The sequence below is a fragment of the Amblyomma mixtum genome, chromosome 7 (assembly GCF_055824585.1).
Source record: "Amblyomma mixtum isolate Tamu chromosome 7, ASM5582458v1, whole genome shotgun sequence".
Lineage (NCBI taxonomy): Eukaryota > Metazoa > Arthropoda > Arachnida > Ixodida > Ixodidae > Amblyomma > Amblyomma mixtum.
This window is the reverse complement of record NC_143018.1, coordinates 95017177-95037239: the sequence shown is the minus strand read 5'-3', so window position 1 is coordinate 95037239 and position 20063 is coordinate 95017177. Positions and strand designations below refer to the sequence as shown.

General features: G+C 46.9%; 1 protein-coding gene across 5 annotated transcripts in view; it reads left to right on the top strand.

Moving 5' to 3' along the window:
* Positions 1–20063, top strand: part of LOC149336898 (uncharacterized) — a 106896-nt gene that overhangs the window by 67692 nt on the left and 19141 nt on the right. For 4 of the 5 annotated variants that reach the window (XM_089553200.1, XM_089553199.1, XM_089553198.1 and 1 more), the window contains 3 exons: positions 8603–8677; positions 11481–11646; positions 13524–13608. In XM_089553200.1, coding sequence (XP_089409326.1) covers positions 8603–8677; positions 11481–11646; positions 13524–13608 — 326 coding nt within the window. The remainder of the gene's footprint in view (positions 1–8602; positions 8678–11480; positions 11647–13523; positions 13609–20063) is intronic. The other variant, XM_089553202.1, reaches the window with a different exon arrangement.

Sequence of the window (20063 nt, the reverse complement as noted above, 5' to 3'; positions counted from 1 at the left end):
GGCAGCAAGTTAATCTTTTAATAATATTGGCTGCGGCTACTTTGTGTTTCTGTTTTGAAATTTTTAACGCTCCATTTGTGCTAAAACTTGATTAGTGCTGGTTGTAGTGAGAATGTTTCGGCTTTCTAAGGCTTGTATGCCGATTGCATAAAAGCAACCTGCGCATACTCATTGGAATGCCGTCTGTCGACCCTAAATAATGAACATGCGTAAGTTCTTCAGCTCTCCATAAGGTTTAGCTATGTGCGATAAAGTGCTCTGTTGTTTTAATGTCCTGAAGCGACTCAGGCGATGAAGAGCGCAGTGATTGAAGGCTCAATAGTAATTCTGGACACCTGCGGTTGTTTAACGCACGCAAAAACATTGCAAAACATGCGGAATTTCTGCAAATTGCCACGTATCATTGTAGTGCCCGTTCGTTCGCGCTTAAAGCCACAGGAAAGGGGTGTTATCGTTTTTGTTCGTGACGCGAGAAGCGACCGGACTAATCTCGATTGATCACAGCCATGTAGAGCTGCATCTACATGTTTCCAGATTACTGTAGATAATCTTGACCTGTTATCTCGAAAGCAATTTTCATTTCTTTTCATTTTCCTTAAAGGGACACTGAGGAGAGCACTATTAATATTTTTTTTATAGTAAAATCAGATAGTTCGGCATGTCATGGCTTTGTTGCCACTTGGCCGGCAGCGAAAGATGCATTTATTTCTAAAAAATTTGGATTCGAAGTTGAAAAAGTTTTTCCCGCCGCTCTGATCCGAACTTGGGATTCGCCTATGACGACACAGGACTAAGAGACGTGAAACATGACGCGCGCATGACGTAGCGCAGACTCCGTGATTTCTGCCTGCCAGCAGTGCAGCCTAGCAGCAGCCGAAAAGAAAGCTACCGCCGGTCGCACGTTGAAGGCATCTATCGGCTATTGCGGCCGTCGCTACAGTCGCTTCGATTACGTTTGCACTGGCGTTTTGCCAGCGTTACGATGGATCTCGTTCTCGAAGTCGTCAACGAAGTTCTCGCAAATATACACCTTGTTACCGCTAGCGGAATACCGGGAGCCCGCCTACCGCCGGAAAACAGGCGCTGATTTGTCCCAATGCTTCAGGAGCGCGCGTAGCTACCGGGCACGTGGCGCCATCTGGCGACGTCAAGGAGATTTGCGTATGCATTGGCTGCGCCTCAGTGATTCATGGCTTCTCGGTTCCTGGTGTTGCTAGAACCATTCGTTCTAGCAACACTGTTTTGTCCTATGACCTCATCACGCTTGTACTTGCGAGTTTGGCCTGTGGTGGCGATACCTTTATTTTGGTTCTTGCTCTTTTCTACGTTACAAGAGCTTTGTTGTCAGTATGAGTGGCGTTTTTGTAATCAGGAGCTGATATTCTGTCGATACAAGCCAACTTCAATTTCTCCTCAGTGTCCCTTTAAGGCCCTTACAGCTCGGTTCGGGTATCCACCGCGATATGAGAGAGTCAGGAGTCGTTTCCTTTCCTTAAAAGCAGTTTTCTTTTCATTTTCCTTCCCTTACGGCGCGGTTCGGGTGTCCACCGATATATAAGAGGTTCCTCGCGCACTGCTTGTCTTTTATTTATTTTTATTTGTGCCGCGTGTAAAGTCACTCCTTTTCGGTGTACACCAAGATATGAGAGACAGGCATTTCCTTTCCTTAAAACCAATTTTCATTTCGTTTTCCTTAAGGCCCTTACGCCGCGGTTAGGGTATCCTACGAGATATGAGAGAGACAGGCGTCGTTTCCTTTTCTTAAAACCAATTTTCTTTTCATTTTCGTTCTCTTACGGCGCGGTTCGGGTGTGCACCGAGATATGAGAGTTTCCTAGCGCACTGTTTGTCTTTGTTTCTTTGTTTGTTGCAGGCGGTCATGCTAAAGGTCACTGGTAGCTACCGGCCTCGCTACGCGACGGGCTGAAAGTGCAACTAGTATTGCTTTCGCAATAATAATAGCGCACAGAAGCTTTTCACGCAGTCCGCGGCAGTGAATGGACGTCGAAACCTACTCTTTCACTCGGTTTCGATCGTCGGTGGGTTGTTGATCTGTATGCATAGCAGGGATAGTCGTCGGGATTCGTCTGCGCGCTGCACGTAGACGGCAACGTAAATGCTGTGTTCGGTGACGACCGGTGTCATTGCGTTGAAGGTTGTCGTGACCTCTTTGCCATATACGAGACGTAACATGGCTAATCTGGTTGTCTACTGGGCGGCGACGCTGTCGTAGACGAAGACCACATAGGATAAGATGGTGTTCCATGTCTTTTGTTCAGTGCCGACGTTTATAGAAAGCATCTCCGAGGAGGTTTTGTTCGAGTGCTCCATAACGCCGTGAGTATACGGTTGGTATGCGGTTGTTCGCCAGTGGCTTGTATGGCTATACTGCAGAACAGCTTGGGTGAGCCTGGCCGTGAGTGATGCTCCCCTGTCGGTCATGAGGAGCTCTGGGGCGCCGTAGCCAAAAAACATCGGTTCAAAAAAAAATTGCGACGTCCGCTGCTGTACCTGATGGCCGGTCTGTTGCTTCTGCGTAGGGGCTTCAGTTCATTCCACGTTGGAAAGGCTTCGTCGGTGGAGGTATGGAGTCCAGTAGTCCACTTGGCCTGCTCAGTGGCGTCTTTTTGCGCGGGTATACTCACGACAAGTTTGGACGTAACCGTCAATACCGGTAGCTAATCGCGGCCAGTATTACTTGTCTTGAACTCGGAGGAAAGTGCGTGTGAACCCTAAGCGTTCTGTTGTCGGCTCGTCGTGCGATGCTTGAACAACTTCATCTCAAAGGCTTGGGGGCACAATTAGAAAGTATGCGCTCTTCCTAGGTGTGAAGCTCATAACGAGGACATCGTTCTATAAGGAGATGGACAACATTTGATGCCTCATACGTATGGGGCTGAAGCACCCTTGCTTTCAATGGGTTCGAAAAGACGTTTTAACCCAGGATCCGTACATTGCTCTCGGGAGAAATTGCAAGCCAATAAACAGTCAAAGGAACATTTCTTCATTGTCTTCGTATGGCGGCGCACGATGAAGTCGACTTCTTGGAGTCGCAAGCTTCATCGAGCGAGGGACCACACGGGTCCTTCAAGTTGGCAAGGCAGCCCAACTTAGGATGGTCACCCACAGCCTTTAAAAACCTACCGTACAAGTACGGATGGGATTTCAACATGAGCCCCACTGTCTAAAGGCACTACTTCTCTTTCGTTCAATAACTTGCCTCTGGTTTTGACAAAAAATCTCTGCCTCTCCCGTAACCGAGAGTAGAGTAAGCATGAAATGTTTACGGGCATAACACATGCGGGCTTAGGTAGGCAGCCGTGAATCGCTGCGGCTTTTTCGGGGAGCGGCCTTTCGGGGAGCGGCTTTTTCGGGGAGCGCTTTCGGGAGCGGCCGCATAATCATGGCGTTGTCGGCAGGGACGAGCAGTCTTCTGCTGTGGCGTATCATTAGCAAAGCGATCGCTTTCCGCAAGACGCTTCCTACCTCTCCTTGCATCAGGCTCCACTGCTCGGCTTAAGCAGCTGTGACGGTGGCGGCATTGAAATGCAGGACGATGCAGAAGCGTACGCGAACACGACGAGCCACAGGCCTGACAAGAATGTATATACAGCGCGTTCGAATACTCCGCGAGCGTGTATACATCTGCCTGCCAAAGAGGGAAACGTCATGAGATGAAGGCCCAGCGGCCGGTCTTTTACATGCGTGAGTGTGGGACCGCAGCGCCATCCTTGGGGACAGCGCGGAAGCAATTTTTCCGTCCAAAGTCCTTCTCGCCCTGGAGCTCCCCTCTTGCTCCAAGCGGCCCTCTCTCAAAACCTAGATAGTCTCGTTAAATCTCGTACGGTGTCCGGATGCTCTCGTTTCAGTGCCCGGATGAGTGAAATTCAGTGCCCGGATGTTGGCTTTCCGTCTCGGCGTGACGTCACCACACTGCCGACAACGGGAGCTAAAAGCATTTCATGCTTAAAAACGGCTGGCATGCGCTGTTAGACTTTCACGGCCTTCCTTCGTTTGCACGATTCCATCGACTCAGTCCACGCTGCTTGCATCTGTATGAACCTCGGTTTTGTCGTTTTCGTCGAAGTGCCCAAGTTTAGGCGGCGGTTCTAAACAACGCTGAAGTTTTTCGAGTGTTTCACTCTGCGAAGCTGGCCATTTTAATTGCAAGTCCAACTTCGTCTAATGTGTTACGGGTTCGGATATGCGTGAAAAGTTCTTTACAAATGTCGGTAATACGCACAGTGTGAGGAATTCGCGCACATCTTTCTTGTTGACCGACTCTGAAAACTGCTCGATAGAGGCTCATTCTGCGCGTCTGGTAGTGCTTTATTGTTGTTCTTTTTTTGGCCAAAAAACAGCAGCTCCTCTTGAGCAAACAGACATTTTTCTGGTGTCAGTGTCTGCCCTGGCCTATTGACTGCCTCAGAACATTGTCCAAATTACATTACATTATACTCATAGAGGCCGTTGCGATTGACGAAAGTTGTCTTCTCACGTCGTCTTCGCCGACTACGATTTGCCAATACCTGATCTTTAGATCAATGAACCAGAAGTACTTGCTGTCGCATATGCAGTCTACGGTGACTTCAATACGGGTAGGGGGTAGGCCTCCTGGTTATGCTGTTCAAGCAGCGTTTATTGTCGCAGAACCAGATACTTCTTTCCTTTCTAGGAGAACGACCGGTGTTCCCGGTGGCTTTCGAATAGCTGCCTGAAAACGTCGCGCAGCGTTTGTTCCACTTGTTTCTGGATGCCTCGACGCTCTCGCATCGGCACTTGTTAGGAGCTCTGAAGGAAAGGGCGAGCCTCTTCAACGGTTCTAATACGATGCTTGTCAACAGAAGTTCTTTGAACCTTTCACAAGGAAGCAAAGAGTGGCTGTAACTTTAAAGTTTGTTCTACCGAAATCGTAGTCAACGCTGGGGCAGGGCTGAGTTATTCTAGAAGGGTGGCTTTGGGGTTTTTGTTAGTCGGGTCATTGACTCCGGGTCAACTGCTCACCTCGGCCACTGTTGTCCAAGAAGGCGATGGCTCAAGCCTTTGTTAAGATGTTTTTTTTTAGCTGAGCTTAGTCACCAGCAGTTTGGCATGTACTGTAAAACAGACTATGCCTTTTGCAATCCCTAGTAATCCTTCGAGCTGCGCGCTTCCTTAGGCATCATCTATGTTTTTGGCAGCCTTAACGGCTATGGTGACCAGAATGTTTGTACGGGACGGCACGCTCGCTCCTTTTTAGAGTACAGTGAGCTTCGTGCAATTCTTCTGCGTCGATTTTAGCGGTACGACCTCGTTCGTCGAGATTGTGGTAAGTGAATCATCGCTCAGTGAGTCAAGAGATCCATGCCCAGAATCAAGTTACGTAAGCGCTGTTGTAGCACTACGGAAGCAGTAAGGCATATGAGTACGTTAAATGTTACTCTTTCAGTGCAGAGTTTTGACGAGGTAATGCCGTGGCCTACAGCAGTGCGAATCTGAGGGTCAACCCAGCTGGTTGTTACGTTCATGAGATGAGCCTCGAATGGTCCAATGATACTACATTAGTCTGCTCTCGTGTCGACCAATGTGGTTACATTTCGGCTGTCGACATGCAGTTCCCTGTCAGTTGTTCATGTCCCCGTACGACATGTTATCCCGGTAGCCGGAACTCGAATTTGCCGGATGTCAGCATTGCGGATACATTACAACGGCGCCCAGCAAAGAGACAGGAAAGAGGCTCATTCCTGTCGATTCGCTGTCTTTCGTTGTAGTTTCTGTTGCTTGGCGTCGTTAAAGGGCTGAGCGTCCTTTGAGGCGTTGTCATCGCGAGTGTGGCGTGGCGTTGTGCCGTCGGCGACGGAGGATCTTCGTCGTTTCGTCAAGCAACATCACCGCAAAGATTTACTTTTGAATAATTCCTTACTCAGGCTAGGGACCGTCCTCGGGAGGCCGTTGCATAGCTGGGTGCAGGCGATGAGAACCGCAAGGCTGAGGGCGACGGTAATCGGTAGAACGGGTCGTGACGAATTTTGCTCGGCGCAGGTAGCCGTCAATTCCCGTGGTCCTTCGCATGGGTGGCCCCGAGGGACCTATTCTTCTGTAGGGGCAGTGCCGAAGGATAGCCATTGGTTCAGCTCAGTGAAAACATAGACGGCTGTTGTCATGAGTTCTCCAGGAATCGCGCTTCCTGGAGTTGGAGAGTCGTTCGTAGGATACGAGGGCAGGAGCTAGAGGGCTGTGGTCTAGCACTGCTTAATTACGTCGCAGGAGGCTTGGAGTGTCTCGTCGGGGCTCTGGATTGATTTCTGAAGCGTGGTAAGCCATGGCTTGAGCGTCCGTTGCAGCTTTCGTTGAGAGGGAGTTAAGCGCACACTGGGCAACATGACATCCATGAGAGTCGCGGTTTGAGGCTTTGAACAAGACGGCAGTAGTCGATGCATTTCATCGTGGTCAGTTTCACGGATAGCTTCCTGCAAGCCGTTCCTGGTGGCGGACGCTATATCTGACTCAATTGCACAAAATGATGCCGGGCGGTTGTACTAACGAGTTAGGGCGTCGAGTGTCTTTAGGTGGTCCACGCTTCTTGGATAAATTCAGCGACGCTTTTGGGAGGATTTTTTGCGAGGCTGGCAAAAAATAGCTCCTTGATGTCTCACATAAAGAAGCGTTCGAGAGAAGCCAACAGCCACGGAAACCAAGGGACACAATGGATTTTTTAATTTATTTGTTTATTTTGTGGTGTTGTTCGATTTGGAATATTACTGAATATGTTATCGCTTCAGCTAATTGATTAGAAAAGCAGAAGAAAAAAACAACAACATGAGGTTGTTTTTTTCTTCTGCTTTTCTAATCAATTAGCTGAAGCGATAACATATTCAGTAATATTGAACAACAGCACAAAATAAATAAATAAATTTTAAAAAAAACCTTGTTTCCCTTGGTTTCTGTGGCTGTTGGCTTCTCTCATATTTATAACGAGCCCCTCATCCCCCCTCTCTTGTTTGCTTAATAAAGAAGCGTACATACTTTTTCTAGATCATATTGAGTACCACGAAGGCAGATCCGTGCTTATCATTCATTTCTCCCACATAGGCAACCAGAGACTCGTTCAGAAGCCTGAACCTGGACTGAAGCAGTGTTCCGCTTGTTACTTCCGCGCAGTTCTTGAGAGTGTCCGTCGTAGTTGGATCTTGAAACTGAAACAAGATCAATCAATCAATCGGTTATTTATTGTTGCTTTAATTGGAACTGGAATTTGAATTGCAAAACCGTGCCGTTAGATTCATCTTTTCTGATTATTCTCGTCATACTAGCGTCACCGCACTAAAGGCTCGCGCCGAACTTGATTCGTTATCACATCGCCGCAAACTATCACGCTTGACCCTTTTCCATAAACTTTACCATCATGTTCTGCCCCATGACTATTTTTTTCAATCACCTGAATCTTTTTTTCCACGTCGCGACCACCCGCTGAAAGTTAAACGCATATCATGCCACATTTCTTCTTTTGCTAACTCTTTCATACCATGTACTATAGTTGACAAGAATAATCTACCATCACACATCGCTTCTGAAAGGGATGTTAACAAGTTTCAGGACCTTCTAACCCAAATGTCTTTGTTTGTTTGTTTATGGGGTTTAACGTCCCAAAGCGACTAAGGCTATGAGAGACGCCGTAGTGGAGGGCTCCGGAAATTTCGACCACCTGGGGTTCTTAACGTGCACTGACATCGCACAGTACACGGGCCTCTAGAATTTCTCCTCCAAAGAAATTCAACCGCCGCGGCCGGGATCGAACCCGCGTCTTTTGGGTCAGCAGCCGAGCACCATAGCCACTGAGCCACCGCGGCGGCTTAACCCAAATGTCTGTTTAGCTTTACTAATTGATTGTACCACATGCTGCATTCAGCTGTTTTGTTATTTTGTTTTGTTCCTGCGGTTGTTATGCCTCTAAAACACTATCTGTTCTTTTTTCGTGTAAATTACAATGTATACTACAGGTTTTTGTTTGCTTCTTGTTTTGTTTTCTACATGTGCTTTCTGTATTTATGTATTGCACCTTGGCGCTTGCTCATTCTTATTTTGCGTTGTGTGTCATTGCTCCCCTTTATGTAATACTCTCGATTGAGGGCCTTTAGGGGCTTATTGAATAAATAAATAAATAAACATGTAACAATAACAATGAGCAGGAGGTCCCAAAGGAGATCAACTTCATGATCCTCATACCATGTCCTGGTTGGGCCTTTTAAAGCAAAATACAAATTCCTCTGGTTTGCAGCGTCATCCCAGGAGTTGAGACAAGCCAAACGATTATAAAGGTCGAGTATTTTCTCTGCATCTTCCCTATACAGTCTGCATCTACACTAGGCGCACAAGTACTGCGCGATACAAGTAAAAGTTAGGGAAACTAACGTGTCACAAATTATTTCGGACTGCTCCACTCCGGCGTTCCTAATAGGTCATGCCGCTCTGGGACATTGAACCCCATATACCATACCAGCTTTCTAGCATCATATAAAACTTACTTAATGTTTTCAGTTCTTAAAAATAAAAGAAAATTTTTCGATGCAGTGCTACACGCATGAGATGTCGAACGCTTCTTGTTCATTTTTAATTGGCGCAGGTGATATCGCCCAACGGCAATTATACGTCGCAGCTACCGGCAGAAGTCAAGGAAAAGTCTGGTAAGCCCATCAAGGTATATAATGGTTAATCTTCCGTGCTACTTTACGCATACAAAAGATGGCGGGACATGGCACTTACTCAGCGTTCCTTTGTAGTCAGTATTTTATCACATTGCTGCCAAAAGTGACGTGCCTGGTGCGCATTTTTTTCTTCAAATGAAGCGAGAAAACCAGAGCGATAACTATGGCAGATGCCGGGGCAAATGAGCTCGGACAGCACGAAGACAAAACAAGAAAACACCGAATAATAATCCCCCCGAAGGACAGTAACCGAGAAGAAACCATAGCGCGAAGCGTAACACTTCGCAAAAGGATACTTATCGCATGCTACTTTAATAGACACCTTTCTCAAGCACTCCAAAGGGCTGCAATCCGAGAATTACGAGAGAAGCAAAGGCAGCTAATTAGACCTAGCAGTGCAAAGGCTGCCGCTTAAGGAGGGGGTGAAAGGCAAGTTGCGATGAAATGAGGGAAAACAGAATGCCGCTTTGGATGAGACATACTACATTGTTAAGAATAAAGAAAATAACACACTGTTCCATGCTATCTAAAGTAAATAACAGCTAGGATTCGTTGTTGATTGCTTGAATCCTTGAAATGACTAGTGTTGAAAACTGGCCAAATTTCGTTTGCTCGCTGTGTACTCATTACCACGCAGAACGTGCACAAGTCTGGCGTCAAGATGTTTTTTGTAGCCAGCGCTTTTTGATCAAAATGTTTTGCGTCACGGTTAGGAATCTGCGTGAAGAAAAATGGGGCACGAAATGTACACCCCCCGTCAAAAGTATACAGCCCAAGGGGTTTGCTTGTGAGGCCTGCTGCATGCCTCGTTATGCATCCTCAGCGACCGTAATCTCTCGAAAGAAGAATGGCTATGCGTCCTTAATGTTCCCAAGCTTTGGACTGTTAGACGTGCTGCTAAACTATATAGAAGCAAACCCCTTGGGCTGTACACTTTTGACGGGGGCTGTACGTCTTCCCTACAGCGCTCAATAACTGCTCGTCATTGTATGAGGACCGTCGTGGGCTTTGATTCTAAAAAATCATGCCAGTACTATGTTTATTATCATGCTTGATAATAATCTCATTGACATTGCTGCAAAGCAAAAAGCGTGTGCAACAAATATCTCATAACGGTGTAGTAATAACTAATTCCAAGTATGTCACACAGCATTTTGTTCATAATTTTGTATTGTTTTATACACGCCTCCTGAACACTCACTTAGTACATATCCTTTGAATTTCCTCAATATTACTCATGCGAGCTTTCTCCTTTCCTCTCGGTGGGGTTCTCGGCGTAATGAAATCAAAAAGAAATGCGTCGCTACAAAAGGTGGGAACTGGCAAGGCCACAACAGGCTTATAGAAGGTCGACTTTTTTGAAGACACCCAAGTTTTTTTAAGCAGAAAATATTATGCTAACATTTTTCTCATTTGCAATCTCTTTAATTCGATCTGTTTATGCGTAGATATCACTGCTTTAAATTTTTTTTGTCTCTCATAGTTACCTTGGACTATAGTGCCATTATGTACGCTGTTGGTCACAAGTCTTCGCTCCCCACAGCTTGCTTTGGTGCCACATAGCGGAAGGCTGCCAGTACCTTTGAAGACCGAAGGGCTTTGAAAGGCATAGGCAATGGCTTTCCTCACCTCACATTAAATTACAGCTAGACGGCTGCTTCGAATGCAGCCCCACGGGGCTGAAAGCAAACTCACTGTCCTGAAAACTTTTGACAATCGCTGTACGCGAGTTCGACAATGGACAGCTTGTGGCTAGAGAGGCTAAGGAGCACAAGAATTGCAATTCATTGTGTGAAATGCACAAATATAGCAAACTTAGTCATAAAAATTGTATTCAAGAGAATTGGAAAAACAAATGGAAGGTAGCAGATTGAGTCTAGTCACCCGGACGCAAGCAACTTACCTCTGCCAGCATACACACGCTCGTGCCTCGAGATCGACTCGGTCTGGTGAAGTCTCGAAACCACTGCACTTGTTCTGATCAAGCTTCTTCGCATCATGAACAACAGCACAGTTTTCTACCTTTTCTACAGAAACATGAAGGAGCTTTGCTGTTTCATCTGTTAGTCATAATTTCTTTTACAAAACAGTGCTTATTCTTCATTGGTGTGGCCGACAGGCTTCCCTCAGGAACTGCAGCTGTGGTCAGCTAGAATAATGTCTAGATTATGAATGTGTACCCTTCAGCACTGATACAAACGTTAGGCGGTGCACTAGACAAACTGTGCAGTCCAGAAAAACTTTCGGCCGATGGTTGCACCGATCGCTACTCTTTAGCGCTCACCAGATACTTCTGCGCATCGTGTGGCGTCACGCTTGAGCGACTGGTTTTTACTTTCTGTTGCAACTTCACGTGTGTTTTCTAAATGCGCACACCTTTGATCGCCTTATCTGGGGATCCTTCAGGGCTTCATCAGGGAGTGCAGGGAATGCACTTCAGGGAATGAACTTCAGAGAATGCACGTTGGCAGTGGAAACATCCTCAAGAGCTCGCGTTTGATCGGGCCAAGCAAAACCTTAAAACAGCCAAGGTTCTCGTTCATTTCGACCCTTCGAAGGAAGTAAAACTTAAATGTGACGTTTTTCTGTAAGGAGCTGTCTTGTTTCACGCGACTGGTAAAGATCGCAGGCCCATCGGTTTCCGCTTGGGAACATTAAAAGAATGCGGAGCGCAGATATTCACAGCTCGAGCGAGAGGCACTGGCGCTGGTATTCGGCGTCACGAAATTCCGTGACTACCTTCTAGGTCGGGGATTTACCTTGGTGACTGACCATTAGCCATTGCTGGGCCTGCAGAGATCAGACAACCAGACGTCCACAATGGCTGCCGCACGGATACAACGTTGGGCGCTCCGCCTGGGGGCCTACTTATACCCGCTACAGTACGCAACAGGACAACAGATGATGAACGCTGACGCCCTGAGCCGACCTCCACAGCGATCTCCGGAAGCTGACGACGACGGTGAGCGGCCCGAATATGTGCTGTCGCTGAACCAGCTAACTATGGCGCCGTAACAACGCGTGAGCTGAAGGCATTAACGTCTTCGGACACTGTCCTGGTCGAGGTCAAACGGTACATTCTACATGGGTTGCCCAGAAACGCAAACGGAATGACCCGGGCCGTACTGCCGTTTTTTGACCGTACGCTCGAACTATCCGTAGCACATGAACTGGTGTACTGGTGTAGTAGGGTTATAATACCGACCGACACTAGGGAGCTAGTGCCGCATCTTCTACATGAAACGCACCAGGGTTCATTGCAATGAAATCTTTCCCACCCTCTTTGTTCTGGTGGCCAGGCCTCGACATAAATATTGAAGAGGTATCTGCTCAGTGTCAGAACTGTGTGCAAAATTTGCCGATGCCAGCCGCGCCACCCGTCGTTAACTCGCCTGAAACAGACGAAAGGTAGTTCCGTATTCACAATGACTACGCTGGTCCGATCTGCGGAAAAAATGATACTCCTAGTAGTACACGCACATACCAAATGGCTCGAAGCAATACCTTTGTCGCATGCTTCACCGCAGACCACCATTAACTGTCTCCGGAACATTTTCAGCAGAATTGGAATACCTCGCACGATAGTTTCTGACAACGGGATCAAGTTTACCAGTCAACACTTCGCGTCGTTCTTGGCAAACAACAACACTGTGCACCTTCGTTGCGCTCCATACTCTCCCCAGTCTAATGGTGTGACGGAAAGGGCAAGCTTTAGTGTGGGCCATTAAAAGAAATAAAAATAATAGTGCCCTGCCCGCACCGCTTACAGCACAACGGGCTACGGAAAGGGCAGTGCGAACTATAAAAGATGGCCTTCGAAAAAGGAAACCTGGATGAGAACCTAGTACGGTTGCTTTTTAACTGCCAGAGGACTCCGCCAAAATCGGGTAAATCCCAGCAGAGCTGATTTTGGCCTAACAAACACGCTCACGCTTGGACACATGCTTTCCTCCAGCACTTCCGGGACCAAAATAGAACAACGATGACAGGCTGCCACTACCTGGAAGTGAGGTGTATGCCCGCAATTATGGTGCGGGGAGCAAGTGGACGCCTGGCCATGTGAAAGCGACGTCTGGAGTGAGAATGATGACCGTGGAAACATCGGACGGAGTCTTCCAGCGGTATGTAGACAAGGTCCGCCCGCGACCAGAAGCACCAGGCTATGACCCGGCAGTAACTACAACCACCACACATCGCAGTGAGCCAGACCAGGCAACACAACTACAGCATCCAGAAACGGTGAGCCCGGATGAAGGCATGACTGCTCGGCGCATCCCAAATAGCTCCGGTTCTCCAGATTTTTCGGCACCAGATATTCCGGTGGCCCCGTTGAATACAGCTGTCGCCCAACAAACTCCAAGACGCTCAACAAGAGAACGCAAGACAGTGCAACGCTTTCATTTCTTAGGAGGAATGAATGTTGCAACTTCACGTGTGTGTTCGAAGTGCCCGCACATTCTTTTATCGCCTTATCTGGTGATACTTCAGGGCTTCGGACTATCGCTACTAACACGTGTTCTTTCCTATCTTCCTGCTACTCGGCTACTTATAAATACGCTCTACACCTATGAATAAAGGTTCATTTTTGGTTCTACTAACTACGCTGCTGCTTTCCTGGTTTGGTGTTACTGCTAGCACGCCATGGCTATGCTGCACTTTCTCTCAAGAACGACCCTAACTTTTGTCCGCCATGGTTATTTTACCCCTGTCTTTACTGCTTTTCCCTCCCAGCAGCGCAGGGTAACGAACTCAAACCGTCTTCTGGTTGCCTCAAATATCCTCCTCTTTGTCTCTGCACGTGCAAGATCAGTACATTTTTTTTTTCTGTTCTCTTCTCAGATGACGTCACTGCGACCAGCATACAGACCCCGACAGCATGTCTAAAGTGGAACGGGACGATTGACCTTGAAGGCTCCTACACTAAGTGAGTCTCCCTCTAGCACCCATAGCAGCAGCATGTTGCGGCTTCACCTGTGCAGTATGGTTGCTCCGCACTTTCTCCGCCTCTTTAGTGCTAATCAGTAATAATAATAATAAAGGCTTTCTTGAGTTAACTCAGAAATTTCCCTCTTTATAAGTATTAGCCACTGCCGCATGGCATTTTCAAACTGATGACTAAATGGTCCCTTTTGTCAACAACGCAGTTTGCCGCACTGATACCAAGGCTTCGAGATAACAGAAGGTATCAGGAAAGCGTTGCTACTACTCTCTCGGTTGAGCAAAGTACCTTACATTCGCTGAGTGAAATCGCCAACTAGCGAGTCCTGGGAGACTGCAGTCAAGAAAAATATGGAAGAGCCATGCCTCGAGCGAACGACTCAGCTCTGTTCGTCTCTCGGTGGAAAGGGTGGTTGGATTCTATATATGCATGGTCTTATGACAGTTAATTTGCGCTTTTTTCAAAACATGCAGTTTTACATGAAAAAAAATTGTTTATTCACAATCTGCGTTATTGCACGCAATACAGTGTTGCCACAACTTATGTCGTTATGAGTAGTTCAGGAGTGCGAAACTACGGCAGTGGTTATAACGCCAGAAGTATCAAACGTGGATACAAACAAGGTGGTATTTGGCTTTTGGGCTTTGGCTTCTTTTTAGTCACCCAAGAACGAAGCTTCTGTTTTATTTCCTCGGAATTGTTCATGAGTCATCTCTAAGACAAGTGACTTCTTGCAGCCGTTAAAAAAGATTCTGATATTCTCAGGCTGCCGTGCCTCCGCTTAGCATCATGAGCTGTTGTCGTCTGAGATGAATATAACGCGAATGAGCGAGTACAAAAAAAATGTACTGGCTATCAAATTATGTATGCATCCCAATTGCGCCTTAAATGATTTCTCCGTGGGCTTCTGGAGGGAGGAGGCCTTCTGTAGGTTTTGTGCTGGAGAATCGTAGATCGGAGATGTATTTGCGATGCTGGGTTCAGATCCAGGGCTTCCTTCGTGAAACTCTGAGCCGGAAGCTCTGTGTGATCCTGTGAGATGTTGGTACAATTGCTACCTGTCTTCGTCGTCTTCACAGTTGTGTTGCCTTCTCTGAATCCGGTCTGGTCCATTACAATAACTCCGCGCCAAAAAAAAAGGTGTCATCCTGGCGACTTACTGGAGCGGAAACAAAGAGCGGTTCCTCGCAAGGTTTGAGGCGCTCAACGTGTACAGTGTCACTGGCGCGGCCACGATCGTCTGAAGACGCGATGGGATCGACAACATAGTTTACTTGGAAGGTTTGGTTAACTACATCGTAAGGGCCGCGGTGGCAGGAAAACAGTTTCGTTGATAAGCCACGAGTGGCGGAAGGGGCCAAGAGCCAAACGAGAGAGTCGGATGGATATGATTTGGCAGGGTCGTTGGGTTCCAGGCTCGGATTTTGGTGCCAGTGGTGCTCACTGGTGAAAGAGCGGGCAAACTAACAGCATTCTTCAGCGCACATATGGGCTGAGAAAAGGAGAGTAGTTTCAGAGGAGCCAGGACTATAGCGTAGAATTATGTCCATAGTAAACGTGAGTTCACAGCCGTAAAGGAGGAAAAAAGGAGAGAAGCCTGTCGTAGACTCCGTAGCGGTATTATAGGCATATTTGATAAAGGTAAGGGCTCGGTCGCTGTTGGAGTGAGCAGAGTCAACGTGCATGGCGAGCATGTCACTGAGAGCACGGCTGAAGTGCTTGGTAATGCCGTCAGTTTTACGGTGGTGCGCTCTCAAGCAGGTCTACCGCATTCGAAAGGAATATACGTCCGCTGTCACTCAGCTGCTATTGTGGGGCGTCGTGACACAGAACGAGACGATGAAGGGTGAAGGACGCAACACCGTTGGCTGAGGCAAACGGCAGCAGCGATGTTTCCACGCAACGCGTCAGATGTTCTACGGCAACCATCACCCAGCGATTGCTAGCGGCGGTGGTCGGAAGTGGGCGGACATAGAGATCTGTTCCGACGCGGCCGAGAGGTCGACGAAGGCAAGGCAGCGGTTGCAATGAGGCGGCTGTGTGGCTAGGAGAGTTTATTTATATATTTATTTATTTATTGTACACCTCAAATGCCCCTGAATAGGGGTATTACATGAGGGGAAACAGTACAAAAAAAATGAATCTGAAATGAATGACATGGGGTTTAAAACAGAACATTTTCAATGGCTTGTTTAAAATGGACGGGGCTGGTGCGGCATCGGCAGGCAGGCCATTCCAGTCTACTGCAGTCTGGGAAAAGAAGGAATGAAGGTGCGCAGTGGTGCGTGCGCGGGGGGGGATAAACGGCTTTGCTGTGACTGGTGCGAGGAGACACGTGATGAGCTGGTTTTAGATCTGCAAGGGATGAATGATAAAACTTGTGGAAAAGGATTAGTCGGCAGATTTTGCGTCGCAGCTCGAGGTCAGGCAGGTTAGCTCTTGATTTCATGGCAGTCACACTAGAATGATAAGAGTAGTCTGAATGGATGAATCTAGCAGCACGGTTTTGCACTGATTCAAGTGCTTTAGTTAGATAAGAAATGTGAGGGTCCCAAACTGCGCATGCATATTCCAGCTTGGGACGAACCAACGTTATGTAGGCGAGAGTTTTAATAGACGAAGAAGCTACTGACAAATTACGTCGTAAGTAAGACAGGACACGATTAGCTTCATTAGTAATGGCAGTGATATGGGTGGACCAAGAAAGATCATGCGATATGTTAATTCCCAGGTACTTACATGTTGATGTCGGAGAAATAACGGAACCGCAAAGTACGTAGCAAGGAGTTGGGTAAGTGCGTCGCCGATGAAAAGAAATTAACGAAGTTCTTTTCACATTCAAGGACATTAACCATGTTTTGCACCAAGTTTCTATGTGTGAAAGGTCAGTTTGGAGGGCATGAGCATCGGCTTGATGGTTAATAAGACGGTAAATAATGCAATCGTCGGCAAATAGGCGAATGGAAGATGGGATGTTTCAAGCAATGTCATTTATATATATTAGAAAGAGTAGAGGACCAAGTACAGTACCCTGAGGCACACCTGAAAGTACGGGAGACCTGGAAGAGGCGGTATTGTTAGCATACACAAACTGCTGGCGGTTAGTTAAGAAATCACATATCCATTCATATATGCGCATATCAAGGTTAAGACACGAAAGTTTTAAAAATAGCCGTTTGTGAGGAACCTTGTCAAAAGCCTTTTCAAAGTCTAAAAATATGGCATCAACGGGAATGTTATTATCGAGGCTAGAACTAAGATCATCAATGAATAATGCTAGCTGAGTGTCACAAGAGCGACCCTTACGAAACCCATGTTGGTTGGGATGAAAGAAATTATTAGATAATAAAAAGTTTACGACATGCGAGTGAATTACATGTTCCATTAGTTTAGAACAAACGCAAGTGAGAGATATAGGACGATAATTACTGGGTGACTGTGAAGGGCCTTTTTTCGGGACTGGAATGACCTTGCCTACCTTCCAATCCTGTGGAACAGTGCTTGAAGAAAGGGACTGTTGGAAGATATGAGCTAGAATGATACTTGAGATGTGCTTGGTATTAACTAATATTTTGGCATTAATTCCATCCACACCAGCAGAAGAAGTAAGTTTGAGTGATTCAATTAGTTTCAGGATTCCGCGAGGTTCAAATATTAAGTCAGGCATTAAAGGGTCATCAAAACACGGAAAAACTGGTAAGGTGGTATCGGGTTCACGCGTAAACACAGAACAGAATGTTGAATTCAAAACTGGGGCAGCGTCCTGGTCTGGTACAGTGGTTCCATCATGGTCGAGCAGAGACAAGGGCTTGGAATAAGTGGGGTTAATAAGTTTCCAGAATTTTTTGGGGTTATTACGTAGCATTGAAGGCAGGGTAGTTGAATAAAAAGATCGTTTTCTTTATTTTGCCAAGGAATCAAATGTTTTTTCGGCATCGTAATACTTGTTCCAAGCTCCTGTATTACAAGACCCTTTCGCAAGGCGGAATAATCGTTTTTTCCTCTTATACAGACGGCTCAGAGCATTATCAAACCATGGGGATTGTGTTTTCTCGGCTATTGGGACAGTAGGTACATGCGCATGGATAAGAGCTTGCATTTTGTTTTTAAAGAGTTTCCAGTTGGTGTCAACGGAGCGCTGGTGGAAGTCGATTAGGAACCAGTTACAAAACTCACAGAGTGCTTCATTAATTTTTCCATAATCGGCTTTATCGTACAAGGTAATTTTCTTCTTAAGTTTAGCGGAATGTGGAATGTGGCATTCATAAGTTGCATGAATCGTTACATGGTCGCTAAGCATGGGAAGCTGCGAAACCGACAAGAAGTTATCTGGGTGTGACGTGAGGATGATGTCGAGAATGTTAGCTGATGTATGCGTTTGCCTGGTTGCGAAGTGTACCATTTGCGATAAACCAAATGTGAGACATGAATTTACGAAATCACTTTCAGTACTCTGTGTCGCTGTTGTTAGCGTCATATCCGTCCAGGTTATAGCGGGGAAGTTGAAATCTCCAACGATTATTATGGGGGCATGGGGGCGTAACCTAGTTAAGTCCTCGAGTGCGTTATGAAAATGCGCATTGAAGGAACTGTCAGCATCTGGCGGTCGGTAAAATGCTGCTATAGTTGTGGTTGGGAAAGTAGCGGAACAGGAGAGAAAAACAGCCTCAAGTGGGCAGGAGATGTCGAGGCTAGTGCACTGTAGGTTGCTATGTGCGGCGATAAGGACACCTCCACCACGTTTACCAGAACGATCACGCCGGAATACATCAAAGTTAGTTAAGGGAGAAAGTAATTCGGAATTGGAAACTGAAGAGTTTAACCATGTTTCAGTTAATACAACAATATTACTATCGGTGGTGTTAATGAGGCTGATAAGAGAATCACGTTTTGGGATGATGCTTCTAATATTGGCGTATAGAACTGAAAGACAGCTACGATTTAATTTCTGGTGCGCTTTAGCCCGTAGCTATGCAGGTCGTAAAATGACATTTTGGCTCACCTGGTCGAAAATATATGTTTTTCCGTCAATCTCTAATCTTTTATACTTAAGTTTCCATTTACCGGGTTGGCCTTTGCCGAATGCAATGAGCTGTTTTCGTGCAAACCGAGTGCTGGGTGAAAAGTCTTCAGATATGCTGAAGTTCTTTCCCTTTAGTTTTCCAGCACATGACAGCACTTTGTCTCTATCTTTGAAGTGCGCGAATTTGACAATAATCGGTCGTTTTTTGCTTGGTTGACTGGTGCCAATTCTATGTGCGCGCTCGATATCTCTAGGCTGCAAAGTGATACCTAGATCAGTACTGCAGTGCCGTAGAACAATTTCCTCCGATTGTGCCCACGTTTCACCCGCGCTGTCGTCATGGCCGTAAAACAAAAGGTTGCAACGACGTGCTCTGTCCTCACTATAATCAATTCTTTGAGTGAGGTCTTTAATGTGATTAGCATTTTGCCCTGCAAGTTCTTGAACATCCTCAACGACCGCCTTCATCGCGAGAAGATTAGAACAGTCATTTTCTATTTTACTGAGGCGTTCTTTAATATCGTCGAATGTCTTTTCGTTCTGCGATAGTGTGGCCTTAATCGACTTAACATCAGTTAGCAAAGATGCTTGTCCAGCACGGATTTCATCAAGGACAGCTAAGACGTCAGATAAATCTTTAGGATCGTTGGAACGAGTGTTGGGACCGGGGTTTTCTTCAACATCACCGCATAATTTAAGCAGATTCAAAAACAAACAGGTGTAGTCATAAGCAACAGAAGCACAAAACCGTGGGCTCGGCAGCACTATTAATGCGGCGTAAGAGGTACGCGGGGCGTACAAAGAATAACGATTGGTTACCTGCACAAAAAGCAGCAAAGGCAGGTGAGGCGTATGCATCGTGGCTGCGCTGCCGAGCCCACTGGAGACCGAGTAGATTTCCGCCCGCCTTTTAAGGAGCAGTAGTGATGGCAGTAGCGATGTGGTTGTCCAAGGTGATGACGAGGGTGGTGGCCAGAGGTAATTCATATCGGGAAAAGGTAGCGCCGGGCAGGAGTGCAGTGCGTCGGGCGGTGTGTCCGGAATGTTCCAGCGATGAATCGGCACTGTCTGGCGCGGAAGCTCAAGCTGCAAGCGGGACGTTGTCGACTGGTTTCCGGGGTAGGGTTCTTCTGCAGCGTTCAGCTGAAGAGAAGCGACCATCTTCACAAAAAGCAGCAAAGGCAGGTGAGGCGTATGCATCGTGGCTGCGCTGCCGAGCCCACTGGAGGAGTTCTTTTGGAGTTGGCAGGGAGGACATGAGTGCATGAAGTGGCGAACAATGCGGTACATAAATACCACGCCAATAGTATCGTAGACACAGACGAGCATACGTCTCCAACACGCCGGCGTGGGCGCAGTTGTAGCCAGAGTGAATTGGGGCACAGTTGTCAGCACGCAGGTGTCGAGGAATAACCGA